This window comes from Pristis pectinata, chromosome 4 (genome assembly GCF_009764475.1).
Source record: "Pristis pectinata isolate sPriPec2 chromosome 4, sPriPec2.1.pri, whole genome shotgun sequence".
Taxonomy (NCBI): Eukaryota; Metazoa; Chordata; class Chondrichthyes; order Rhinopristiformes; family Pristidae; genus Pristis; species Pristis pectinata.
In genome coordinates this window covers 101,386,258-101,406,826 of record NC_067408.1, presented here as the reverse complement: position 1 = coordinate 101,406,826, position 20,569 = coordinate 101,386,258, and the positions used below count along the sequence as shown (strand labels likewise).

At 41.1% G+C, this 20,569-nt stretch overlaps 1 protein-coding gene across 4 annotated transcripts in view; it reads right to left on the bottom strand.

Moving 5' to 3' along the window:
* The window catches only part of eva1c (eva-1 homolog C (C. elegans)), a 98,893-nt gene extending 81,684 nt beyond the window's left edge, over positions 1 to 17,209 (bottom strand). Inside the window, exons 1-2 of one of the 4 annotated variants that reach the window (XM_052015345.1) lie at positions 17,086 to 17,209; positions 15,420 to 15,633 (exon numbers count right to left, since the gene is read on the bottom strand). In XM_052015345.1, coding sequence (XP_051871305.1) covers positions 15,420 to 15,531 — 112 coding nt within the window. In that variant the 5' untranslated portion in view covers positions 15,532 to 15,633; positions 17,086 to 17,209. Of the gene's footprint in view, positions 1 to 15,419; positions 15,634 to 16,361; positions 16,844 to 17,085 lie in introns of those variants that run through there. The other 3 variants (XM_052015347.1, XM_052015344.1, XM_052015348.1) reach the window with 3 other exon arrangements.
* Between the last annotated feature and the right edge of the window lie 3,360 nt (positions 17,210 to 20,569).

Sequence of the window (20,569 nt, the reverse complement as noted above, 5' to 3'; positions counted from 1 at the left end):
CACAAGCAGGCAGATGAGATTAGTTTAAATTGGCATCATTGTTGGCGTGGACATCCTGGGTCAAAGGGCCTGTTCCTGTGCTGTATTGTTCTATGTTATATGTTCTCTTGTTATTACCCTGTTAATGAAATAAAAATTTTGACATTCCCATTAGGAAACTAATTGATCTTCAGTAGTTTAAGCCCAAAATACAACTAACATGCATTATACATGCAGATTACATGATCCTATTCTCCTAGTTAAGACATTGTATAAACATGGAACGTGCTTAAGAATTCGGACCACATAATGTGACTTGAATTCTACAGCCAATGTTGCTTGCAGGAGCTGTTCCCCATTAAAAGCACAAATGCTTTAAGTCATCTGCTATTGCTAAGTTTTCAAAATGGCTGGAATTTCAAATGTTGTACACTCATATTTGTTAATTTTATAATTAATTTTGATTTTCTAATTTAATTCAAAGCTTCCAAGAATGCTTCAACCATGGAGATCTGAATTCAAATAAAGCAACTCCAATGAGCTAATTATTCAACAAGGTTGCACTACCATTATTACAACAACAGGGGAAGAACTAAAGTCTCCTCTCCCTGCTTGGTAATTTGCAATTCAGTTTCTAGTATGAGTTCAAAAGAAATGGTTGTCATATTACATTAATTGACAAAACATCAATTAATCTGGCATTCAAAAATGTTTTAGCTCTATCACAGAATATTTTTAAGTTGACAATATTCTTATAAAGGCAACTTTAAAATTATATCAGCAACTCTTTAACATCAAAATTGCCTTATTTGTTTGCCTGAATGTCTTGCTATTAGTTTCAATCCTTTTTTTCCCTGCTGTGAGCCAAGTTGAAGTAGAACTGGGGCAAAACCAGATAGGTAAAAAGAGTAACAGTAATCAGCTGTGAACGTTAAGTAGCATAGATCAACGTGGTAGGAATATTGAGCCACTACATTGGAAAATTTTTGTATTTAGTTGAACCTGCATGCCAGTGACCCCAAACAATAGACTCCAGCCAGGGATGAGATCACATGAGCTGCTGCAGCATCACATGGACATGTTGGAGAAACATGTTCAAGCTCCCAAACAAGCATGCAATTTTTGTCTTATGATATGTTTCCTGACACCAGTCTCTCAATCAGCACCACCCATATGCCCCAATTCTCCTGTGTGAAGAGAACTACAACTTCAACAATACCTGCAGCCAGGCAAAAGTGCGAGTCAAAAGCACTGATCCCCATAATGCCTTAGTACCTGTGACGTAGGTCAAAAGATACTGGAGCCCTGGAAACTTTAGTAAATTATTGGAGACTCCAAGGCAAATTCAGGGTGATTCCAGACATGCAGACATTTTCCTTCCAGTAATAGGGAACAAAGTTATATTTGCAGCAAGGATGATGGTGCGAACAATGCAAAACATGTAAACCTACTGTGTCTGTCAATCCTGGTGGATAGCATGAGCACCCTCAATTACAATTGGGATTTTACCTTGCCAAAATATTAAACAAGTAGCTTATCTCTTGAAACAAATAACCTCTCTTTGCTAACAAATATCAATATATAGATTGGTAGAATAGAAAGAAGAGAAACAGAGAAAGAATCTCTTAAGTTTAGTGGGTTGTGCATGCAGATCTATTTGAAAAAACCTTGCAAAAGTAAGATAATGGTAGAAGGAAAAAAAGTTAAAATCCCATATAAGGTACAGCACATTTTGTTCTTTGGTCATGCAGTACAAAAATAATAGTTAATCATCATCTGAATTAGAACAATAACAACGGTCTATAAATAATTTGAATGCAGTGGACTTTCACTGACCTCAGCTAACAGTGTATATAGATGCATTTTATGTAACCGTAAGTCACTGGAGTGCTGATGAAAAACACTAATGAAACCTTTAAGTATTTGACCTAATATAAAATGAACCAAATTCAATGCCATAACTATAAATACATTTATTCTCCTTTAGGATTATGCAATTTTTCTAAAAAAAACCCCTCAGATAATTGGATGAAAGTTTAATTTATTTTATAACAGAAATATGTATGCCTTTAATTAAATTACAATTATGTCAAAGAGAGAATAATAGATAAGGAGTAAAATGATTCACCAGACCATCACAATCAAATGAGTTTAATTCTTCCTGATTGTAATTTCTGTACAAGTTTTATGAAACTCTAGATATGGAAAGGAAGTTTGTAACAAGACTGCTATTTTTAGTGAACTGTGGTCAAATATGACTGCTACTAATGCTAGAATCTGCTTCTAACAATGAAGGCTGCGAGAATCATGACAGGGCAAGTTGGTGTCTACTTTCCCTCTTACTATCAGCTAAGGTAGTGCAATGATATCTGTTGTTTGTTCCACTTAATACTGCCCACGTTGTAAAACCTAGTCTCTAGTCACCTTGTTTCGCCTTGCCACTGGATCAACCTGCGTGGTAGCTGGTGTGTCATGGGTTAAAATTAAAAGTAACCATGCACAGGCAACATCTATCCCATAATGTGAAGTTCAGGACCTGGAATTTCACAACCCTTAAGCAACCATCCTGAACACTGCTCTGCTACCATGGCTCGGAAACTCAGACCTTTTGACATTGACGTTACTGTCTTGAATACAACATGACAGCCAAGAAATGGCAGGCAAGTGGGTCGGAACATTTTCGGGAGCAACAAACCAGAAAGGATTACTGTACTCATGGAGACAGCTTTGCCATAGTGAATGAGTTAGTTCAGCACTTCAGCAACTCTCACAGTTGAAGTAATGAACACCCTCGAGACCCTTCACCTCACCTTACCATGGAACCAACAAATTATGTTTATCAGTGCATATGTCCCAATCATCCAAGCATCAGATGATGCCAAGGAGGACTTCTACTCCAACCTTGAAAACTTCATCACTTACATCCCAAAGGAAGACCAACTGATCCTCCTGCGTGACTTCCATGCCAGTGTGGGAAGGGACGCATCCTTCAGCGCTGTCAAGGCCACCTATAGAATTAATTTATTAGGGAAAATGACTCTATCCTTGACGTGAGCACCCTTGACTCCATTCCACAGCAAAACGCTAAGGACAATTTGTTTCCACACTAATCAGTGGGTTTACAGTACAGCCAATCGCAGTGGACCAGTGTCAAGCAAGGCTCAATCATTGCCCCAACACTTTTCTCAATCTTTTCCACTGCAATGTAGCACCTCACCTCCAACAAACTTCCAGTGGGAGTGGAGCTGATCTTCAGAACTGATGAGAAACTATTCGACCTCTGGTGTGCCAAGTGATCTGAACCTCTACAGTTGAATTGCAGGAAATGGTTTGCATTGCTCCAAGCCATCATCAACACTCTCATGTGAGAGGATGGGCCTTACGCTCACCATTTGTAAGACACAAGGTCCCGTACCAACCTGCCCCTGCTACACCACTGCCCTCATGGTAAGAAACTGGAAAACATCAACAATTTCCCTTATCTTGGGCGCTACTTCTTGATGAAGGTGGATATCAATGGTGAAAATTGTCCAAGTTTACTGGAAGAGAAGCAAACTATCATCAGTGTCCACTCCCAAGCCAACATCCCGAGCAATAGGCCATAGTTACTTAGTTAACCACGGTGGGCATGTCACATTGTTCACAGGCCCAATACTATACATGAGTTCTGTCATGGGAAGAGATTACCAGGGAGACAGAGGAAAAGATTCAAGGATGTGCTCATAGCCCCCTTAAAGAAGTGCAATATTCCTGGGAATCTCCGGCCTATGACCACTCAAAGTAGAGAAGGAGCATTTGGGAGAATCTCAAGTTCATGTATTGGGAGAACAAGTAAGTCCTACGTAAACGGTGGAAGAAGCACACTACCTCAGAAACTACCCATCTGCTCACATTGTCAGGCACCTCCTGCCCCATCTGTGGGACAGACTGCAGTTCCCACATTGACCTCCTCAACCACCTCAAAACCCACAAAACCAAACTGGAAACAAATCATCCTTAATTCCAAGGGACTGCCTAAGATGATGACTTTCTTTTTAAGCATAGTAACAAGCTTGCCCAGCTTGGGCAACATCCTCTCACATCATTAAGTCCAGCAGCCTTTGGTTACTGTTGGGGGGATGCAGCTTTCCTCAGAGGCCAATAACAGCCAAGTTTGTGGCAGCACAGTTGGCTCTGATGCACATCAGGAGAAGGAAAAGCCGAGGTGATCAGTCATGGTGGGGGATTCTTCAGTGAGGGGAACAGGCATACACTTCTGTGGCCAAGATCGAGACTCCAGAATGGTACATTGCCCTCCAGATGCCAGAGTCAGGGAGGTCTCAGAGCAGGTACAGACATTCTGAAGGGTTAGGAAGAACAGCCAGATGTCGTAGTACACTCACTGGTACTAACAGAGGTAGAAAAAGGGATGTGGTCCTATAAAGTGATTTTAAGGAGCTAGGCAGAAGGTTAAAAAACAGGACATCTGGGATTGAAGTCTCAGGATTATTCCCCATGCCATGTGCTAGTAAGGTTAGAAATGGGAGGATAGAATACATGAATGTGGGGCTAAAGAACTGGCGCAGGGAGAGGCCTTTAGGTACTTGGATCATTGCAACTGCTTCTGATAGATGTCAGCAACTGGAATTGAGTGAGTCTCTTGAGGAATATAGAATGTGTAGAAGACAACTTAAAAAAGGAATTAGGACAGCAAAAGGGGGTCATGAAATATCCTTGGCAGATAAGATTAAGGAGAATCCCTAGACATTCTATAAGTATATCAGGATCAAATAGGTAGCCAGAGAAAGAGCGAGTCCCCTTAGAGATGAAAGGGGTAATTCATGTGTGGAGCCAGGGGATGTGGTCGAGGTCCTAAACGAATACTTCTTGTACTCACCAGGGAGAAGGACATGGAAAATGGGGAGTTCAGAGAGGGGTATGTTGATGGTCTGGAGCATGTCAGTATTAAGGAAGTGGAGGTGTTAGATGTCTTGGAACACAAAGATGGATAAGTCCCCAATGCTGGATGAGAGCTATCCCAGAATACTATAGGAAGTAAGGGAGGAGATAAGAGGGGCCCTGACAGAGATGTTTGCATCATCATTAGCCACAGGTGATGTACCAGAAGACTGGACAATAGGTAATGTTGTTCATTTATTTAAAAAGGGCAGATGGGTCGCTTGTTTCCCTGGAGTGAAGGAGGCAGAGGGGTGACCTGATAGAGCTGTATAAAATTATAAGAGGCATAGAGGGTAAGTATTCAAAATCTCTTTTTCCCCCATGTAGGGGTATCAAAAATAAGAAGACATAGGTTTAAGATGAGAAGAAGGAGTTTTGAGGGGGATCTGAGGGGAAAGTTCTTTTTAAAAACGCAGAGAATGGTTGATATCTGGAACATGCTGCCAGCAGAGGTGGTGGAATTAGATACAATCAATCACTGTGTTTAAGAGACATGTAGACAGGCTCTTGAATTGGCAAAACATAGAAGGATACAAACCTAATGTGGTCAAATGAAATTGGTGTAGATTGGCAATGGACACAGTGGGCCGAAGGACCTGTTTTTTGTATTATATAACTCAATGACTATGTGCCTCTTGATGCACACTTGCAGCAGTTGCATGCCTTTTTTCATATTCACTTCACAGATCCCTTTACGGCTTCCTATTGTTGTCCGTGTGTGATGTGGACAGTGATCCAGGGCATTTGTCTTCGTGCTAGCATGACTTCCGTTCTTGATATGTCTGCAAGCTGTAGTACTTCAATGCCATTCTGTTGAACCATGTAATTCCCATTATGCTGTGTAGATGGCACTGCAGCTGGCAGGTGACAATAGAGGGGACAGATCTCTAACATGTACAGGAGACACAGGAGCTCAACAGCTCTGTAAACTTATACCATCTTCCACTCCCCCCTCCCCCCAAACTGCACTGCAACACCACCCCACCACACCCCAACACATGAACCAAGCCCAGTTTGTCAATTGCTTTTGTACATCAGTGACTGAAAACTTCAGCAGCTCGCTTTAAGCATGTTGAAAGTTCTTAGTCAATGCTGCTGTCACTAGTTACACTGCTACCAAGAAAGTAGCAGGTCATGACATGGTTTAATTGGAAGCCATTCACTCTGACTGTGATGGAAGTGATGTGTTTCTGTCAGGATTTGGCTTTTATACTACTTCTATTTCCTTCACATTAATGCAGAGTCTAAAAAGGATGCATATTATCTCAATTATCTTTCATTTATTCTGAAGATCAGATAACTTTATGTGAAATATTTCGACGTGAATTCCTTGTTCAGTCACAATTTTGACATTATACGGGATATAGTGTAACCTTGGGAAATCATATCAGGATGAATAGACAAGTCAAAACCAGAAGAATCAAAACTATCACGTCCTTGCTTGCAATGTACACTATTTATTCATTTTGCATTGCCTGTTGGTATTCTTATTAATGGCTTGGCAATGCACCCTTCAATTATTCACAATTTAGGTAGGAGTAACATCTAGAGTAAATCCTGTCCATCGAAAGAGGGCAATAAATCCAACAGCATAAACAGAAACAAGGTCTTAAAATTACACAATCATATTCTAAAATATAGCCATGGTTTTGCAATGCTGGGGCTTATTTTCAAAGTTGTTGTATTTCTGTTCACATGACTCTCATGCTCAGTTTGATCCTCTCATTATACTTGCTATAATTCATCTCAGTTTCCCTGGAGAATTCATTTTTTTTAAAAAAGAGATTTGCTACTTCAAAATCTGGTAAAGATGACCAGTTTTTGCATTGTTATAAAAACTGAACACATTCAATAATTTCCTTTAGCAAAAGGATTGTAGCCTGTATGCACTCCAGGAAACACCGATGTGGGACATTTACTAGACTTCTGTAGGAAAAAGAATAAGCAATATATCTTGGTCTTGAGAATTAATTTTAAAATGGTGGCAACATGTTACAATTCTCAGTGCCTACAAAAAAAAACACAAAACCAGTAAATCCTAACCTTGTTCTCACATCCAACCACCCACTCCCTCCAGAAACATTAATCGCCCAGTTATCGTGGGCTATCATCATGACCATAATCTAACCTTGGCATTTAAATAAACCACTCAGCTTTGACTCACAATCAACATTTCTATTAGTGCCTTGTAATCATTTTTAAGCACTTATTATGCCCTATATAAACCAAGAATTGTAGAGCTCTGTACAGCAAGCTACTGTGCTGTTATGCTAATATGACCTTTTTTCTCTTATTTGTTGTTGTAGCAGTTTCTATCTCCCCACAGAAACGTCATTACGTTCTTTGTGGCTGCAGTCCTCCAGTTTATACCCAACAGCCTCCCACATATTTTTGTTTTTATTTTAAATAAAACCTCTGGTTATGTACATCCACTAACATGGAGTAAAGAATTATAAAATTTAATCTATATTTGATTTTTAACATTAAACATTGTTTTCATGTTCCCCAACCTAAAATCTCATAATTCTTGTGATGTTTTCATGAGTGAGATAAAGCTATATGTCTTGTGAGCAAATATTGGCAGCTAATTCAAGCATAGATGGCATCATTGCCAATATCAATCCTGCCCTTGCCTAATGTCCATGTACATACATTTTCCAATAAGAATTAATGTTTGCTAATTAGAAACGGAAACCACATCTAGTTTCTTAACCTCTTCTATATATGTTTTTTCATGACAGTCACATTCTGGTTTGCATTTGTTAAAAAGAAAGTGGTAACCAACTACAGAATCACACAGAAATACTTTTATTAAATAATTTATCTTTTATGATTAACTGCTATGACTGGGCAGTGAAAGGGTGATGACCAAAGTATTTTTAATCAGTGATGTAACAATAATGGGAAAAACATTTAATCCTTAAGATTCTATCTATTTTAAAAAGAGAACAGCGTAGATGGTTCTTGCAGTGATTATTCTCCATGTAATCAATAGTATCCACTAGAGACTGGACAGTATTTTTCAAGTATTTGAAAAACAGATTCATTTTTCTGAATTTCAAACAATTAAGCTGGGGGTCAGTGGGGGGAAATGACTACCCAATTACAATGTTGTTCTGGCTGTAAAGAGACTTGCTTGTGCTACCAAGGATATCCAGCCTATTCAATTACTCAGTGATCTGTATGGAGCACACTTCACACACATATCTGATTAAACACATATTTGGTTGTCATTTGTATATGTATAAAAAAACATAACAAATGTTTAACTGAAGAGTTTATTTTGAATAAAAGATGATTGAATATAATTTGAAAAATGCTATATATTTTTCATAAAATCCACATATTGGTGATTTACCCATGATTAATTTCCAGATTTAAAATCTTATACATGATCTGATTAGACCAGCACAGCTAACTATTTTATCTTAATTCATTTTTTTAAAAAAACAGAACTATAGTTTAAAACAAAAATGAGCACAATGTCATTAAATGGTCACCTGCAAGAATGATTCCCCATATGTTCAGAATCTGACAGGTTCAAAACAAAATCTCTATTACTTCCCTGTAAATAGGAGGACTGCTAGGGTCAGCTCATTCTACTCCTGCATTCCCTGTTGGAGTTAACTACAAAGTGTCTGTGGAATAGTCATGTTCTTATGGATTTCATTACTGATTGTGTTATGAGACACAGGTGATGTGATCTTGTCCCATCTCCTTCCTATCCTCTGTTTATAAGCTGAATATATTTATCCCAATATTTCTCATGTCTATGGAAAGTGACCATGTTCAGTCTGCACAGGTTTTAAGCCCTGTTAATTATAATGACAGACTGATCCATGCCAAGGGATGGGTTGTTTTTAAAAAATTCTGATGAGATCATTCTGAGATGAGTCAACAGCATCCATAATCAACAATCTGTAACACATTTGCATCATGTAATGTCAGTGAAAATGCAACTCCAATCCAGTACAAATCACAATGATAAAACACTTAACATGCACGGCTACCAGAAATTTCCATTGTAGAATTACCACCATGCATAATAAGTAAAGACGTGTGGATGATATTCACAGAAATTCTGGAAATAGTTAATTGATAATGATAACCTGATTCCCTCTGTATCTACTTTATGTACATATTAAATCTGATTCCATTACTTCATCTTTATATTTATAGATTCGTTTGACCCACAGAGTTCTGCTTTTCCACCTTCAAGTGCCAAATCATAACATTCTTCATTTTCATCTGCAAGGAAATGCTCTCACAATCCCAAACCCACATTTTCACTGTTTCTCTGCCTGGCTTCAATCTTATTGTCTTCCCAGACTGACTTCAGCAGCACCCCACCCCCTTGATAAGCCTACCAAAACTCTCTGTACCTCTCTAGGAACTTTCCAAAGGACCACTGGAGGCACTGTCATTGTCTCCTTGCATGCACCTATCCCAACAAACTCAGTCTCCCCTCTGTGACCATCCGCTAAAATCAATAAAATTCTTTCCACTCTATTCACCCATTCACAGTTACCTCCCCGGATCTGACCAGTGAATCAGAAATCAATTCAAGTCTCTGGATTCCTCGGTCAATTATCTGCTCACTCTAAATTGCTCATACTTGAAATAATTGACATCTCATCCACTAATATGAGCATCAGCCTCTTTGTGCACTGCTGTACTCTGGCTGCAGCACATGCTATCTAAAGTACACACTGCATCGACTTCCCAAGGCTTCCTCAGCAGCTTCTCGCAAATCTACCACCCAGTTAAGCAAAGGAAACAAACTGCTGGAAGAACTCAACAGGTCAAACAGCATCTGCTGAGGTGTGGGGGGGGGGGGGGGGGGGGGGGGAGGGGGGGAGGATGGAAAAGTTGAACAAAGGGAGAGAGAGAGAACCTGGGAGGACTGGTGGGAGTGGGAAAGGAACATAGGAGGTGTGGGTTTTCTGAAATTGGAAAATTCAATGTTGCTTGACCCACTGAGTTCTTCCAGCAGTTTATTTTTGCTCCAGATTCCTGCATCTGCAGTCTCTTGTTTCTCCATGCTGATTTGTTGACCTGCTTCTTATTCCAGACTTTATTCACTTATTCTAATATCTCCCTCTTCTGACTCAGTAATCTTTTGTCAGCGTTATGCTTCCTCTAAAGGGAGTACATGAATGCAAGTTACTTTCGGCTGGATTAAAGGGGATATTAAAATAAGTTATTAAAGTTGCAGAAATTCTAGGAAAATGTTCAATGATGTCTTTGCCATGTGCATCCTCTTACTTTTGCTTTTCCCTTGAATGTAATTAGTCTTATCTTTCCCTGGGCAGCATTTTTCTATCGTTGCTTTAAATAACTGTGTGACAGCTGTGAATTTAAGGAAACAGTTAAACACAGATTTCGAGCTCTGCCCTTGATTGACTTCCTTCAACTTATGCTTCTGAAAATCTCAATGCAATAGAAGCTGAGGAAAAGGGAATGTGCGATCAATGAATTTAGATATATCAACTACTTCTTACTCTTACCATTTCCCCCAATCCTTGCTCAGGTCTACATGCAGATCTTCACACGGTATCATGATCAACCAGGATTACTTCACCTTCTATACTTTAGAGGCAATTTAATCATATAGTACCTTAAATTAAGTGCTCAACATATAAAATAGATTTGTCAAAATCTAAACATCAGAAATACTGTATTTTCTGTGGCACGGCCTTAACATCAACTTTAAAATATTCAATGGAAAGTATCCAGAACTAGATTACATGAAGTACTGTCAACAAACCAATAAAAATGTATGATTGTTCTAACCTTGCTTTTTAACTATCTCTGTAGTGAAAACAAGACAGATATCTATTTGTACCATCCTTGAAATTAGATCAATTAGGCAAGGCAGAACCAACTAAATTCTTTGCTAAAAGCCAGAACACCTACCACAACTTGGATCAATGCTCTCAACCTGATAAATTTTTCACTGAGCACATTTTGGAAGGTGGCGCATGGGGTTGCTGGATGATGTTCACTAGACACGAATGCATCTATGGAAGGACTAATGTCCTACCAAGTAGTTCTTGTGCCTCCCAAAACTGTACATCTGCAACTGTTGCTGCAGCCACTGAAACAGAAAGGCTGCTGGATGAAGAAGGAGCCAGAACTCCCACAAAACTCTGCTGCCTTACAACTCGCCATTGATAGATGCTTCAATTATGCCTCAGTACTTACTTTTTACATGAAGATGTTTTTATTTCCCTTCCTGACTTTCTGTTCACCTCTGAGTTACACAACTCTTGTAACATCTTAAAATTATCGGAGACTTCAGGGAAAATCTGGAGAACTCTAATGTGTCAATAGAATTTCATAGAATCATGGAAACTGCCAGTAAAGCCATTGGAATCACCACGTCATTACTCAACTAAGAAGAATTATTTGTAATAAGCACACTTCCAGTTCATGGTTCACAGCCGTATAGATCAGAATACATCAAGTGTTCATCCAAGTACTTTTTAAATGTGATGAGGATTTCTGCTATGCAACGATTAAGTGTAACTAATTCCTCAGTAATGGAGATGTGAGCCTGGGAGAGGACACTGACAATGGTTTGTCAAATTCAAATTCCAGTGAATTTGAAGGATTTTGTGGAGACTGTAATGGCATCTTTCAATGCCTTGAGGTGACTGCTATAGATAGTCCAGGTCTCAGATGCATATAGAAGGGCTGGGATCACTGCTACTGGTAGACAATGAGTTTAGTGCCAGGTCTGAGGTCTTCCTTTGTGTGAACATTGATGCCCGTGCACCAGAAGTTAGTTTCCATTGGTTTTGGTCCTCCTTGCCACTGGATTAAGACCTCACTCTGTAAAGCCCATTTGGGAGTAGGTGTGCCACAACTACCCCACTTTAAAAGAAACTACGCACAGTTAATATTCACTCTGCAATGTGAACTTTGGGACCTGGAATGTCTGAACCCTCATGCACAATTGTCTTTGCTTTTCTCTTGCACTTTATACATGTTTAAAATATCTTTAGGTTTATCTTGATTTTACCTACTGATATATTTTTCAATCACTCTTTTGGCTTTCTTATCTCACACTTCCTGTGCTCTAACTGACTGTGAAGTTGCGTATTGGACACTGGCTTCGTTTTTTTGCCTTGACATCTGTAGAGGAGGCAGAATTTGCCTTCACGAACTTTTTCTTTGTGGGAACAAATAAGCTCTGAACTGGGTTTCATTCTTTAATACCTCCCACTGCTCTGAAATTAGCTGCTTGCCATATATTTTTGCTAAATCATTTCTTAGTCTCGAAAGTTTGGCCTTATTCCAAACTAGAACTTTCGCTACTGGTTTATCTTTGTTCTTTACCATTACAATGCTATTATGATCACCACCATCACAATATTGTTGCTATGCCAGCTTTATTTCCTAAAACCATGTTCAAGACTTCCTTCTCTTGTTGGTATGCCACGTATGAATTAAAAAAGTTCTTTTGAATACATCTTCTAAAAACTCTTATACTGCTTTTGTTAAAGTAGTTGAAATCTACACGTACTGCCCTTTTGTTTATGGACTTCTAAAAAAAATCTTTGCTTCTTTGTTTTTATAGCTTTCTCTAAGTGTTTGATGGTCCAGAGCCAACCATTTATCTCATTTCTTGTATCTTTCTTGGACAGCATCCTTCCTCACAACAATAATTGTTCCTTCAGCTAATGTGAAACAGCAGCAAACACTCCACCCCGTTCTTTTAACCCTATCTGTTTTCCCTGAAAACCTTGTAATCAAGAGTATTCTCTTCTTTAAACTGCATCTAATAATAGCTATGAGATCATGTGCTTTCATCCTGTATAACAGTGTTAAATAGCTAGCTATGAAATAAACAGCAATCATTTATACTCAATAAATTAACAGCACAATTGTTAGCTTAAAATTGGATTTTGACTATGCACAGTAAATGTATACAAATTTAAATTTGTAGAGAAACGCACAGCACGATAAAATGACAGATAACAAGTTTATAACTCTGCAAACTTAGTGTCTCAATCCTAAAAAAATGACACTGAAGTTATCAGTGTTTGCTATGTCTTAACAGACAGACATCCAATGACACAGATTCCGCGTTTCTTGCTATTCCCACCACAGCTAAAATTCTTTTTAAACAGCTTACAACACAACTCTAGGAATTTGATTACAAGTTCTTCTGTTTCAACATCTTCTAATAATGTTGAAAGTAAAAGGCACACTGATGGAAGTGAAAGAACAACTAAAGGGAAATGTATGCTGCAGGGTGCTGGAGCAGCAGTAAAAGGGCATTAGGGTGGTGGACTATACATTCATTTTTGTCCCAAGACACCGCATATCCTGTCTAGGCCACGTCCCCCTATAGGAGTGGAGGCCAAATACTTCCTGATAGAGAAGAGCAGTTGGCTAAAGGGCATCCTTATATGGCTTTCAGCTACTATTGTACTATTTTACTGCACTGTGCTGATGAGAGATCTAAAGTACCTTGCATGCCCTTGTAATGAGTTGCACTCTCCCATTGATATATACTTGGCTGTGTATGTTGGTTCAGCACTACCGAGCCACTAATTTTTAACGTTGAGAGAGATCAGAACCTTGAGGAGGACTTTATAACGACTTACAACTACATATTCAAAGGCAATGTTATCTTCAATTATTGACTGGTGGAACCTGCAGCAGAAATGCACAGCTGAAAAGAAAACAGATACGAAGCAGCCAAATTAGAGATACCATTGTGGTTCACACCAAAAACCAAACATAAATCTTCGTGGCATGATCTGCTTGACCCTGTGGAAATATGTTCACCAACTGTAAGTGACAGTTGCCATTCCTTAATTGCCAACCCTCTCATTAAAGTTAAGTGACATCTTGGATCATCAAATTTGCTGCTATATTAATGCCGTGTCTAGACAGGAGGGTATCAGTCAATGAGTCAGAGTTGCACAACATAGAAATGGGATTTATGGCCCACCGTGTCCATGCCAATCTTTTTGCCCATCTATACCGATCCCTTTTACCCACATTGGAACCATATCCAATTGTCTCTTAAATGAAATGATTGTACCCGATTCCACCATCTCCACTGTCAGCTGGTTCCAGATGTCAACTATTCTCTGTGTAAAATACCTTCCCTCAAATCCCCTTTAAAACTCCGAGAAACAAAGGCCTGCAAAGGACTCCCCCTTCCCCTTCCCCCACACCTGCCTACCACTATCTCTTACCTGCATCTACCTATCACCACCTTGTGCCCACCCTGCCTCCCCTCCTTTGTCCACCTATCACTGCTCTGTTTTTCCCTCCTATATATTGGGCTTCCCCTTTTCCTATCTTCAGTCCTGTAGAAGGGTCCTGACCCGAAACGTTGACCGCCTGCTTTTCTCCACGGATGCTGCCTGGCCTGCTGAGTTCCTCCAGCATCATCGTGTTTTTCCCCTTTAAAACTCCTTCCTCAAGGCCCTCTTGTCATTGATAGTCAAAATCTTCTTCTCATGGTAGGGCTATCTTTCTTATCTATGCCTCTCATTATCTTATATACTATTCAAACATCGTTCAAAGCCTACAACTCGGTGAAACATTCAAATAATGAAAATAACTCATGCTACTACCATTTAGTGGACACTAAGTGCTCAATGGGCACTTTGCACCTTAACCTGTTTTTCATTTATAATATTTAACAGCAAATCTAAAAATTTGGGGAGAGACGGAAACCACCAAAGGCTACACTGGGCTGCCAATAACCTGCACCAACTGCTAGTGTGATATTAAACTCCAGAGTTCAGTGTAATCGCATTCTTGAGTTATCTTGTACTGATGTTCAAACAAAACTGCTGTGCATTAATGTGGAAGTAACACAGTCAAAAAAAGTTACCTTAACAACTATCTTACAGTTGCGGAGATAAGTAGTTGGGAACTGATTGGCCAACAACCTATTTGCTAAATAAACATGGCACGGAAAACTCAGAGGGGATTTTAAAAAAAAGCTTAAATAGATAATAATAACAAACACAATGTTCACGTGGGTGGAAAAGCAACGGGACTTCCACTGTCACACGGAGGCAATCCCATTACCCTGACATATTTCATGCAGCGGCACAGCAAAGGTTTACAATGTCAAGGTTACCCCTACACGCAAGTAGCACAAAAAGGGGCTTTCGAACTTCCTACACGGAGAAGTGCGAGCTGCTAACGCGCCAGATTAATATTATAGAATCATTTAAATATAGATCTCAGACACGCAGCAATCAAATGGAAGATGCGAACGATTCACGTAATTGCACAGAAAACGTCCAAATGCGCTGACCGGGTACTGAGCGTTGTGTCTGTAGATTATATGCCTCTTGGACAATAATAAGACCTTACAAGGTAACTAAGTCTTATATAGAAGCCGAAACAATATTGCAACAGATACGGAAACTTTGTTTTTATGCTTTGAGATAACTGTCAAATGCCCATTAGTTCCTGTGAAAAATGATTAAATCCTTGAGAAAAGATGCCCTAAGAAAAGATACCTGAAAAGATGCCTGAAGCGTTCATCTCTTTGGTCCGGATCAGTAGAAGCAGATAGATCACGATGGCAAGCGCTGGTATCTGTCTCCCTTGACTTCCATCGGACAGGGGCATCGTGCAAGTGCAGTCAGAAGTTCACATCTTTTCAATTCCGCCCTTGTCCGCCCATTTCCAAGTGACGTCCGTCCCACGGGTCCAGCTCCCGGTTCGGGAGCGCTGCGCCAAAGGGAAAAAGCGGATGCTATCAGCTGTCACCTCGCTTCACAGGAGCCTTGGGCACGGGCACTGACCCGGGGCGCGCCCACCCGGCGGAGGCGGGGGCTGACGCAAGGCAAGCCACCCGTGGGCGCGCAGGGAAGAGGAACCGTACCCTGGGCGCCCGTGGGAAAGGATACAATCTCTCACCCCGGGGGGTGGGAGTGAGGGGGTAGGATAGAGCCCCGGCCCTGGGAGGGGTGGGGGGAAATAAGATAGAGCCCCACCCCTGGGGGGAATACGTTAGAGCCCCAATCCTGAGGGGAAGGATAGAGCCCCACCCCTTTGGCGGGTAGGTTAGAGCCCCGGCCCTGGAAGAATAGAACGCTGCCCCAGGGGAGGAGGACGGTGACCCCCCCCCCACCCCCCGCGAAGGGGGCAGGTGCAGATTCCCAGGGGCGGAAGTGTCCGGTTCAGGGTGCGAGCCAAAGCTACTGATTTTAGTGTTAAATTCCTGTTGAAGATCCAGTTCTAGTTGTGTTTCTAGTTACAACTGGAAGTTTTTACTGCAGTTACAGGTTCCTTATCGTAACTGCCAAGTGTTATTTTACGCTTAAAGCTACATCGTATGTAGCTTCTCAGCCCATCTGCTGCAGAGTTCTTTGACAAGCCACATCCAAAAATACAAAACTCGATTGTTTCCATCCTGCATTTTCGGCTACAATAGCTGTTGATCGCAGTTTACTTGCCTGTGTCTCTCGGAGGCGTGGCTCTCAGTTTCTTCCAAAAGTGTTTGGTCCCCAGTTTGCATTGATGTGTAGTGTTGGGTAAAGTATATGTTCAACACTCAGGTATTGCTCCCTGTCTCCTGCCGAATGCGGAGGTGTAATATTTACTCTGATTTTATTGGTCTACGTTATCCATAACGCCTATTAATTCTATTGCATTTCGCCAAGGAAGAGTCCTTTAAAGCATGTTGTGCTCGATTTTGTTGAACAATTGAGCTTCACGTTGCGCAATTCAGGTATTTCGTGCAGCCTACAGATGCTGCCCCAAAACGATTTGATTCGGACAATCTTCCGATTTAGTTAAGTCGCTATGGTGCAGGCTGCATTTAGGAAAACGTTAGGGCTGCCTTCATTCCCGATCTGAGGAATATTTTCCTGCGGTACTGGTTTTTCCATCACCTCTCGCCCCCGTACAGTTTCTGCAGGATTCCTTCCTCCCCCCCCCCCCCCCCCCCCCCCCCCCCCCGGGGCGGAGAAGCGATGACGCGTCCCTCCTTGTCACTTTCAGTGGCTGCTGCAAGTGCCCAGCTCCTGCCCGTTCCTTCCAACTCGGTTGCTGGAACTCTACCAACGTCGTTCGCTTTCCGTCTCCTGTTTTGCCCTCCAGAGGTGTGCGGGCAATCCTGTTGCTCCTGGTAGCTCACGTTTTACACCCACCCACTTAAATCCAAGAAGCATTAAATACCTGCGAAATAAGAAGGACATTTTAACAGCAAAACTCCTATTCCATATGTTTCGCTGTCAAATCACATTCTCGTTATTGCTTCCACAAAAGCGTTTGGATAACTTCAGAATCTTTGGGTGAAAACCTCACTGCGACTGTTTTGGTTGTTGAATTTACAACATAAGAGCGTCAGCAGCTGTGGGCGGAACCGATTGTGATCCTGTTTTTCCCACTAACCTTGAATTAATGGAGGCTACAGTTTTTCCAGGCTCTGATGAACCGCGTACGTGAACCTAATGTAAGAGTTCAGACTTAGAACCATGTAGCTAGGTATGTGACACAGAGAAAGTGAGAGTGTAATTAAATGTATACTGTAATTACAGCTCATCGTCCAAAGCCACAGGACTGAAAGTTACCTGAAAATGTAGTGCGCAAGAAAGGTGGGAATCGGCCGGGCCAGTTCATACTCAGAATAATTCAGTGTCCAAGTTACGCACCTGTGACGTCTATTGTCGTTTTGCCAAGAAACTAAAGCATTTTTCTCCCAGTTTTTAAATGTACAATGTCCGTTGCACCATTCGGAGCCCGATGCACTTGATATTTAGGTTTTAGCTTCAAAACAAATTAGCCTTTCAAATAAATGCGTCAAAAACAGGGGTTTTCCACGGCAGTCCTAATTGACGTAATTTCCATCGCAAAAACTTAAAATCTCAAAGTTGCACTCATTGTGCAAACAACACTTCGTGATTTTTCAGGTGGTATAACGTGTTTTCAAATAAAGATGTTGTTACTGCTCTACTAATTTTTAATATATAAAAAATGCTCGGGACTGCAACGCGCACCCTCTTGTGGTGCAGCTGTGAATTGCAGCCTCACCTTTCTTCCTCCAGCACTTTTTGTGCATTGCTCCAGGTTCCAGAATCTGCAGAATTTTTTGTGTCTCCTTTCTTCGACATTTATTTTTAACTATTCAGAAATTGTATAGTTCCTTTTTTTTGTTTATGCCAAAGAATAAGCATCAACCGTTGCTAAGGAACGAATGTACAATGTTCAAAAATCGTAATTCCTTAAATGTCGGTTGAATTAATCTCAATCAGATGAACAAATTCAAGGCAGTACAACTGCAAAGACATGTTGAGGGAGTTAAATGTACCTCCGCTGTAGTAATTATACCAGATATCAGTCGGGATCATAAAGTACGAAATGAAAAAAAAGGTAATATGATCTATGAGGTCCATTCCTTTCAGAGTCTGTATATCTCCTATAGTGAATTGTAAAGGACTGGCAGCTCAACGTTCCAGGATTCAGATGTTTCAGTCGCTATAGTGAAGGGTGTTAAAGATGCGGGAGTTGCACTGCTGCTCAGGGAGAATGTCACAGCGGCACTTAGGATATCCCGCAGGTCGCATCCGGCAAGGCGACATGGGTCGAGCCCAGGAATAAGAAAGGTGTAATCACTATGCTGGGTTCTACTCTAGGCCTCTCAATAGGCAGAGGGAGATAGAGGAACAGATTATGGAGGGATGTAAAAGCAACAGGATAAGTGGAGTGGGTGACTTTAATTTCCCCAATACTGACTGAGACTTCCTTAGTGCTGGAGGCTTAAATGGGAAGAATTTGTTATGTGTTTTCTTGACATCAGTATGTAGACAATCAAACCAGGGAAGAGGCCACACTAGACCTTGTATTGGGAAATGAGCCTGGCCAGGTGATCAGTGTTTCAGTGGGAAAACATTTTGGGAACAGTGATCATAACTCTGTAAGTTTTCAGGTAGTTATGAACAGGGATAAGACAGGACCTAAGGGGGAAATTGCTAAATTGGGAAATTGCAACAGTATTAGGCAGGAGCTAGGGGGAGTAGATCAGCCAGCTCTTGTTGGGTAAGTCCACATCTGACATGTGGGAGTCATTCAAAGGCCAGCTGGTTAGAATTCATGACCACTATATTTCTGTGAGGACAAAAGACAAGGATGGCAAGGTTCAGGAACCTTGGATGATGAGAGATGTTGAAAATTAAGTCAAAAGAATAGGAAGCATATGTAAAGCTTGGGAAGGTGAAATTGGACAGGGCCTCTGAGGAATATAAAGGAAGTAGCAGAGAAGTTAAACAGGGAATCAGGAGGGCTAAAAGGGGCCATGAAATATCCTTGGCGAGTAGGATTAAAGAGAATCCCAAGGCATTTTCTATAAATACATTAAATACAAGAGGGAGAGGGTAGGACCACTCAAGAACAAAGGAGGGAATTTATGCTTGGACCCAGAGGAAATGAGTGAGTTACTAAACGAGTACTTCACATTGGTATTCACCAAGGAGAAGGACGCGGAGGACAGCGAGATCAGGGAGGGGTGGGCTGATATTCTAGGGTATGTTGATATCAAGAAGGAGGAGGTGTTGGGTGACTTGAAGAGCATTAAGGTGGATAAAACTCCAGGGCCTAATGGGATCTATCCCAGGTTATTGAGAGAGGCAAGAGAAGAGATTGCTGATGCCTTGACTAAGATCTTTTTATCCTCTTTAGCCACAGGCAAGGTCCCAAAGGACTCAGGAATAGCCAGTGTTGTTCCTTTGTTTAATAAAGGCAGTAGAGACAAACAGGGAATGTTTCTAGCTGGTGAGCCTTACATCAGTGATAGAGAACGTATTAGAGAAGGAACTTAGAGATAAGATCTACTTGCATCTGGAAGAGCATAGATCTATTCGGGGTAGTCAGTATAGGGGAGGTCATACCTTACAAACGAGTTTTTTGAGGAGATGATGAAGATGATTAAGGAGGGTAGGGCAGTGGATGTTGTATGCATGGACTTTAGGAAAGCATTTGAGTAGGTCCCTCATGGTAGGCTGGTCCAGAAGATAAAGGCACATGGGATCTTGGAGGATCTATCCTGGGCCCAACACATTGACGCAACCACGAAGAAGGTATGTCAGTGGCTCTACTTCATTAGGATCTTGAGGAGATTTGGTATGTCACCAAAGACTCTCACAAATTTCTATAGATGTACGGTGGAGAGCATCCTGACTGGTTGTGTCACAGCCTGGTACGAAGACTCCAATGCACAGGATCACAAGGGGCTGCAGAGGGTTACAGACTCAGCCAGCTCCATCACGAGCACAAGCCTCCCCACCATTGAGGGCATCGTCGAGAGGGAGTGCCTCAAGAAGGCGGCATCCATCACTAAGGACCCTCACCATTTGGGACATGCCCTCTTCTCATTAACTACCATCAGGAGCCTGAAGACACACACTCAACGATCCAGGAACAGCTTCTTCCCCTCCACCATCAGATTTCTGAATGGTCCATGAACCCATGAACACTACCTCATTATTCCTTTTCGTTGCACTATTTATTTATTTTTGTAATTTATAGTAATTTTATGTCTTTGCACTGTGCTGCTGCTGCAAAACAACACATTTCATGTCATATAAGTCAATGATAATTCTGATTCTGACTTGGTAGATTGGATTCAAGATTAGCTTGGCCATAGAAGACGGGGTAGTGGTGGAGG